Source organism: Mastomys coucha, unplaced genomic scaffold (assembly GCF_008632895.1).
Source record: "Mastomys coucha isolate ucsf_1 unplaced genomic scaffold, UCSF_Mcou_1 pScaffold22, whole genome shotgun sequence".
Classification (NCBI taxonomy): domain Eukaryota; kingdom Metazoa; phylum Chordata; class Mammalia; order Rodentia; family Muridae; genus Mastomys; species Mastomys coucha.
This window is the reverse complement of record NW_022196905.1, coordinates 131,573,150-131,580,704: the sequence shown is the minus strand read 5'-3', so window position 1 is coordinate 131,580,704 and position 7,555 is coordinate 131,573,150. Positions and strand designations below refer to the sequence as shown.

Sequence of the window (7,555 nt, the reverse complement as noted above, 5' to 3'; positions counted from 1 at the left end):
TATACCACTTCTGCTGTCCCTAGAGAGGATGTCTTGCTCCTTTTCAGGAAACAAACTACGTCTTGTGATCTTTAATGAGTTAGAATAACGTCGAATTGTGCTTTTACTGTGCCTGAGTCAGTGTTTTTGCCCCCGGGGTGGTGTCTTCGCCTCCAGGCTTCCCCCCCTTTGGGTAGTTGGTCTCGTCCAGCCTGGCCCTGGGCGCGGCGGCGACGGCCGCGTCACTGGCGGGCGGGATCCCTCCGCTCTGGGGAGAGCTGCGCTGGACGGTTGAGTTGGGGTGACTGAGGAAATCCATCCGCGTCGCCGCCGCTGCCGCCTCCGCCGCGGAGGAAGACAGGACCTCCCGCGCTCCTCCGAGCGACCCCTTGGCAGAGTCCCACCACCTCAGGTACCTCCGCTGACAAAAGGAGTCCTCATCTCCCCCAGCCCCAAATTCCCATGGGCGTGTGAGCGGCAGGGGGAAGCCTGGGTTCCTTCCGTCTCCCGGGTTTGGCTCTTGGGAAACGGACGTAACTCCCCAGACCTCCCCTCCCTTCCTCTGGCCCGGTCGTTTCCAAACCCGGAAGGGGAACTGGGGGGTGAGGGGGGACCCTCGGCTTCAATAATGCATGCGCTCCCTGCAGTATCAGTGGCAATTTTTTTAAAAAAAAATCCAGACCCCCATCCCAGCCCCGCCTGCCTCTTGCTCCCTTAATAGTTGGGGGGCTAAATTCCGGGTTCCTTGTAGGTCCTGTCCCGCCCCCTTTCCCCACCACCACCCTGCCGCCTGCCCCTGGGTAACAACCCTCGTGCCCACTCGTTTCACACCCTTGCCTGCATTAGCCTTGCAGAACTCCAGAATCCCAGGCGATAGAGCTAAGGCCTCAAGGCCACCCTTGTCTTCGTCTCCACCCTACTACTGTCCGTTGGTTCGGGCTCTGGCAGTGCTTTTTCAGTCTCGACTCCCTGAACTGGAGATCTCAGCACCTTATTCTTTTTTACAAGTCCCTGCCCCAGGTCTGGCACCTAGTCGCCTGTCCCCTTCGTCCAGCTTTCTTTTGGGCAAAATGGAGGTGCTACGAGCTGGAGGGCCGGGCCCACTGCACTTCGCAGCACGGCACCAGCCTGCTCCGTCCAGCTGCCAGATCTGAGGACCCTCTCTTTTCTCCTCTCACACCTGCGGAGGCGGTGGCACCCTGCGTTTTTGTCTGGGGGTGGGGGGGGGGGCTATGGTTGCTCAATCCCTGGAATCGAGGAGCTGCTGAGGGAACCTTGGAGGGCAGTGGGGATCTAAGGGCTGGGAGCATGGCCCCCGACCCAGTGTCTGCTTCCTGGCCTGTTTCCCTTCTGCCCAGGCCTGTGTCATTGAGGCTAGACCTGGGCTGCTGGCAGCTGGAAAGAAGGGGCTTTTGTCCACAGCTGGAGTAGGGTGGTACCTGTGTCGTTGCCCCCTCCCTCCCCACTTTGGAGGGGCATCCTCTGGCCCTGGCGCAGAAAGCTGAACTTATGGAGGGGAAATATCTTCGGGGAAGAGGAACGCCCAGTGGCTGGGGGGAAGTGGGAGCGGGGTGGGGGACGCCTGGGTCGCCGGAGTGCTGTGTACACGGCCAGATCGCACAGGTGTCCCGGGAAGGCAGGACGTCGGAGGCTGGAGTGGAGCCAGCTAGGCCTCGGGGGCTCCTGGGCACAGAGCTGGGCTCTAGGGGTGCCTAGGGGCATCGGGCCGAGCCGCCTGGGGCCGCTCGCCGGCGCCTGGGAGCGAGCAGCTCCGCGCCCCGGGGCCAGGGGCCTCTCTTTGGAGCCCTAATTACTTCTGAGCGGCTCCCACAGGCTTTGTGCGGGCGCGGCGGGGCGGGCGACCTCGGTGCTGACGGGAGCTGGCGGCTTGGGGGCTCGCCTTCTTCCCCGCTACTCTCGCACTGACCAGCGGCTAATGGGGTGCAGCCGGCCTGGAATGGGGATTATCCCGGGTTGAGCCGTCCCGAACCTATTAGTGCTCAATCGGCTTTTCCCAAATCCTGTAAACAGCCACCCTGGCCGGTTCTGGGTAAGAGGCGGGAGACTAGGTCGGGCGGGGGCGATGGGGGCCGGGGGTGGGGTCACCCACCCTACAGGTCTCTGCCGCGGATGCGGTTGCCTTGGCAACGAGGCTAGGGTGGGGGCACTTCACCAATGAGGTGCTCTCAGTCCGGGTGACGGTTGCCTAGGCAACCCCACGAACAGCCTAGCTTCTCCCTTCTTCTCCCTCCCCCCGCCCCCCGCCATCACCACCTCTGTCTTAGCTGGGGGTGTGTGTGGAGGGTGTGCGGTGTGTGTGGGGGTGAATTTAAAGAGGCACCGCCCCTTTTTAAAATTAGGTGCTGGGAGGGCGGCGCCTTGTGCGGGCTGGGGCGGACGCCAGGTCTGTTTTCGAAGGGACTCCCCCCCCACACACACATCACCAGTTCCTGCCGCCCGAGTGTCCCGCCCGGGCTGCTGTCCGAGGGAGGGGTTTCCCCTGCCCTTCCTCTTGCACTTCCCACTCCGTTTCCGGGGGCCTGGTAGGAAGATTGGGGAAGTCATTTGTTCCTTGGCAACGTCTCGCGGGTGCCGGAGACCCCGAACCTTCCCTGGGTACCACGTCCCCTGGTCCCCTGCCCAGCAGACCCTTCACTGGCCCGGCGCTTCCACCCTGCCTTACCCTGCTGCTTCCCGGGCCGTCTTGGGGCCTGACGTCAGCCTTGCATTCCTCCCCCCCCCACCCCCCAGGCCTCGGGCCAGCGGCCAGGAGCTGCCTCCCCCAGCCCCCGTCCCGCGGCCCCTAGCCGCCCCCAACCCCGCCCCACGGGCCCGGCGCCATGAGTGAGCTGGAGCAACTGAGACAGGAGGCCGAGCAGCTCCGGAACCAGATCCGGGTGAGGACCTGGTGGCTGTGATGGGGAGGCCGAGCCCAGTCAGGCGTGGCTTGAGTGTGCTGTTTCCCTTTGACCTGAGCAGAGTGGGTTGCCTGTGGCCGGCGTGTGTGTGTCTGTTGCAGGGTGGGAGGAGAAAGGGAATCCTAGTCTCCAATGCCTCCAGCTCATCTTCCCCCTTATCTCCTGTTTCCTTTACTCTTTCGTCACCTCCTCTCTTGCACTGCCCATCACTTACAGGACGCCAGAAAAGCATGCGGGGATTCCACACTGACCCAGGTGAGGTGATGACAGAGCTACCCTGGGGCACTGAAGGATGGGGGGTGTTGGATGGCCTTCTGTTGCTTGGGTCTCCGTGTACCACCTCAATCTTTCCATTGTTCCAGATCACAGCTGGGCTGGACCCAGTGGGGCGAATTCAGATGAGAACACGGAGGACCCTCCGTGGACACCTGGCAAAAATCTATGCCATGCACTGGGGGACAGACTCAAGGTGCATGGGTGGCCCCTGCTTTAGTGCCCCTAGGTGCTGGGGTGATTTTGTATAATGGGCAGGAGGATAGTACAGGGTGTGGAGAGCACCCTCAGATCAGGTGGGGAGAACCTGTCAGTAACTTGGGAAGACTGATTCCCAGTGTCTAGAAGACCAGCGATCCAGGGTCATACTGAGAGGATTTGGGGGAATGCCTCTAAAGAGCTTCTCTAGCCCTCCTGGGAGGGCAAGGGGGCCCTCTGTCTTCCACACCCTGAGCGGTCTGCCTTCCCCTGTCACTGGCCCACCAGGCTGCTGGTCAGCGCTTCCCAGGATGGAAAGCTCATCATTTGGGACAGCTACACCACTAACAAGGTAAAGCTGGCACCCGAAGTGGGTGGGATAGGGCTGCCAGTCCCTGGCTGAGTCTGACTTGGGTGCTGCTCTCCTCTAGGTTCACGCCATCCCTCTGCGCTCCTCCTGGGTCATGACCTGTGCCTACGCCCCCTCAGGGAACTTTGTGGCCTGTGGGGGTTTGGACAACATCTGCTCCATCTATAGTCTCAAGACCCGAGAGGGCAATGTCAGGGTCAGCAGAGAGCTGCCTGGCCACACTGGTGAGTGTAACCTGGAGAAGAGGCAAGGACATGGTCAGAGAAAGGGAAGAGATGCACGTTCTCCCTAAAATGCCTGATGACAACCTCCTTTCTCAAGGGTACCTCTCATGCTGCCGATTCCTGGACGACAACCAAATCATCACCAGCTCTGGGGATACCACCTGGTGAGGCTCTGCCAGGCTGGGCTCCCTGCCTTCGGGTGACCCAGGGCCCAGCAGGTGGCACACTTCTGAGCACCTAGTCTTCCTTTCTGGGTGGTGGCAAGTGGCTCCCCTACCACTTTGGGTCCCAGGCCCTCTCTCTACAGGGTTGGACTCATATAATAGGAAAGCCAGGGATTCTGTCCTTCAGTTTTCTTCCTAATCCCTCCTCCTGTTGCCTCTCCAGTGCCCTGTGGGACATTGAGACAGGCCAGCAGACAGTGGGGTTTGCTGGACACAGTGGGGATGTGATGTCCCTGTCACTGGCCCCCGATGGCCGCACCTTTGTGTCAGGTGCCTGTGACGCCTCCATCAAGCTGTGGGATGTTCGGGATTCCATGTGCCGACAGACATTCATAGGTCATGAGTCGGACATCAATGCTGTGGCTGTAAGTTAGGAGGAACACGGTGGGCTGCCCCCTGTATCCCACAACCCTGGCCTTGCCCCACACCCTCATCATCTCTGGTCCAAATCTTGCAGTTCTTCCCCAACGGTTATGCCTTCACCACGGGATCAGATGATGCCACATGTCGCCTGTTTGACTTGCGGGCCGATCAAGAGCTGCTCATGTATTCCCACGACAACATCATCTGCGGCATCACCTCGGTTGCCTTCTCACGCAGCGGCCGGCTGCTGCTCGCTGGCTACGATGACTTCAACTGCAACATCTGGGATGCCATGAAGGGTGACCGTGCAGGTGAGGACTCGGGGCCCACAGAAGGAAGGCAGAGGTGGGAAGTGTGGGCCAGACCAGATCCTACATCCTCTTCCTTCTCCAGGTGTCCTCGCTGGCCATGACAACCGTGTGAGCTGCCTTGGAGTCACGGATGATGGGATGGCTGTGGCTACAGGCTCCTGGGACTCCTTCCTCAAGATCTGGAACTAACCTCCCCAAGCCCAGATGGGCCCAGGCAGGGAGCCCTGCCCATGCCCACACTACAGGCCCGGAGCTCTGGGGCTGGGTACACACGCCAAGCCTCCCTCCCTGGGCTACAGGGCCTCTGGTCCTGTTCCCATACCCAGGTTTGGTTCCTCTCGGGGGCGGGGGGCCCCCACTGTGGAGATAAAAGTCGGGGATGGAATGGGGGAAGAGGAAGGGCAGGAAAGCCCTCACCCTTTGCTGCCCTGGGGCCAGGGCCTCACCCCTCTGGAGGGCCAGAGGCAGGAGGTGGAAACTCCAGGGGCTGGCTTTTTTAACTGGTTTTATTTTAATTTTTATTATATTTTCAGTTTTTCCATAAAGGAACCACTTCCAACTCTGTACCTAGTCTCTTTGCTTGCTGTCCCCCTTCCCTCCAGAAAGCAGTGGTGTTGGGCACCTCCAACCTACAGACCAGAGGGTACCACACTCTCGCTCTACATAAGGCCGAGGCCAGCATTTCCTAGATGCACACTGTCCCCTTGCCCCAGCTCAGTATGGCGGAAAAGCCAGCAGACGAGGTAGACTGGGAGAACACACCAAGTTTTATTGGGAGTATTTACAAGAGTGGGTATTAGGGAAGTCACACAGGGTAGAGGTAGGGTAAACTGGGATACACAGGACACCCACACTACCCTGAACCCCAAGGGGCAAGGTGGGGCAGCAGGGCCCTGTAAGACTGGGATGGGAAAAGGATTAAGATGGGGGGGCATCTGAGTCCCTGGGCTAGGGGCTCAGGGTTTGTAAACATTGACCACTCTCAGAGGGGATGGGGTGGGAGAGGGCTCCCCCTACACTTCCTCACAGGGTTAAGGCCTCTCCAGGCTCATGGGCCCCCAAGTTCAAAGTCTCTTTAGCTGGGGGAAGGGGTAGGAAGAGACAAGTGCCCCCCCTCCCCTGCATTGGCTGTGGCAGGGGCAGGGTAGGTTACATTCAGTCACAACAGGAGTCTCTCCCACCCCTCCAATGCCACCACAGTGGCAAGAGGGAAGGGGAGCTGGGGGCCAGCAGCAGCAAGACATTTCCCCCTGGCCCATCACCCCCTTATTGCTTTAGAGAGAATATTGTCTTTTCACAGACACTAACACTGTCAAAACCAGGGAGAAGCAGGTGGAGGGGCCCTTCCACGCAGAGCCAGCCAGATCCCCAACACTGACCCAGGGAGAGGCAGGTGGAGGGGCCCTTCCACGCAGAGCCAGCCGGATCCCCAACACTGACCCAGGGAGAGGCAGGTGGAGGGGCCCTTCCACCCAGAGCCAGCCAGATCCCCAACACTGACCCAGGGAGAGGCAGGTGGAGGGGCCCTTCTATGCAGAGCCAGCCGGATCCCCAACACTGACCCAGTTGCCACTTTGGTGCAAAAAAAAAAAAAAAAAAAAAAAAAAAAAAAAAAAAAAAAAAAAACACAAAAAGGGTAAAGAAAAATAAAGTTGAAAGGAAAACAAAAGGTCACCTCTCTGGGGATAGATGGGAAAGAAGAAACTGGGGCCACTCCCCACTTCCCCAGGTCAGAAAAGAGAAATACATTCATGGAGGAGGCAGTGGCAGGCTTGCTTGCTCGCCCTAATACTGCATTCTGAGCAATGAGGTCGATGGGAGATTCACTAACACAGTATATTAAAAAGAAAAAGAGGGGAAAAAAGAGCCAAACAACAATGGAGACAAGCCCAGGCGGGGGCTAGGAGTGAAGTCGGTGAGCAACAGGCAAGGCAGCCCCCGCCCAGGATACAGGCGCTTTCGCTTTCGACCTCCAGCCTTACACCCAACACGAAAAACATCAAGGAGAGGGAGGGGCTGCTAACTCCTCTCCCATTTGGTCAATGGAGGGGTCAGGTACAGAGCTGTGGACTGCTTCCTACACAGCTGGCTGCACAAGAGGGGGCTCCCACCACGGCCCCCCACCACAGGTTCAGCCCAAGCCACTCCTTCAGTGTCCTTCCCTCACAAGCAAGGCCTTGGTCATGACGAAAGGAGGTGGTGTTCTCCAGCTCCTGGAGGAAGGGCTGTGTCCCTTCTCAGGGAGTACGACGGGCTTGGGGGCCAGAGAATACATTCATGTGGCAAGGCAGGGAGCTGGGGCTTTCAGTGTCACACCCAGGCTGGCCCCCAAAATGGCAGCAGTGGGGGGCAGCCCCTCAGCAGGCCTGAGTTCAGAGCCTACCTGACAGGCTGGCACTGACAGGTCTTTCCCCAGCTCCCCTCAGCCAGTGTGGGAGGGCCGTCTAGGGGTTGTGGAGGAGGGAGCTGAGGCAGCTCGTCCAATTTGTGCAACATTCCTCCCAAAGCAGCTGAGGTAAGGGGCGACTTTGGCCTCTTACCAGGACACCTGCCACAGTAACCGCCACAGGGAGCTGGAGCTGACACAGCTGGTCCAGTGGGCGGGGCTTCTGGAGAGGGCCTCACTGTGCAAACTGCCAGCACCCAGCTGAGTTACCCCAATGACCCACCTAGGGGCAGCAGGGTAAGCGCAGCC

The 7,555-nt window shown here is 59.5% G+C and overlaps 1 protein-coding gene across 2 annotated transcripts; it reads left to right on the top strand.

The window, feature by feature from the left end:
- Positions 1 to 223: 223 nt before the first annotated feature.
- Positions 224 to 5,424, top strand: Gnb2 (G protein subunit beta 2). 2 transcript variants are annotated; one of them, XM_031338362.1, is made up of 10 exons: positions 224 to 391; positions 2,731 to 2,876; positions 3,114 to 3,152; positions 3,260 to 3,366; positions 3,657 to 3,720; positions 3,800 to 3,962; positions 4,060 to 4,126; positions 4,350 to 4,551; positions 4,644 to 4,860; positions 4,943 to 5,424. In XM_031338362.1, the coding sequence occupies exons 2-10, from the start codon at positions 2,820 to 2,822 to the stop codon at positions 5,047 to 5,049; spliced, it is 1,023 nt and encodes a 340-aa protein (XP_031194222.1). In that variant the 5' UTR covers positions 224 to 391; positions 2,731 to 2,819; the 3' UTR covers positions 5,050 to 5,424. The 2 variants fall into 2 exon arrangements, with proteins under 2 accessions (XP_031194222.1, XP_031194223.1); XM_031338363.1 differs by lacking the exon at positions 224 to 391 and adding an exon at positions 1,842 to 2,029.
- The last annotated feature ends 2,131 nt before the right edge of the window (positions 5,425 to 7,555 follow it).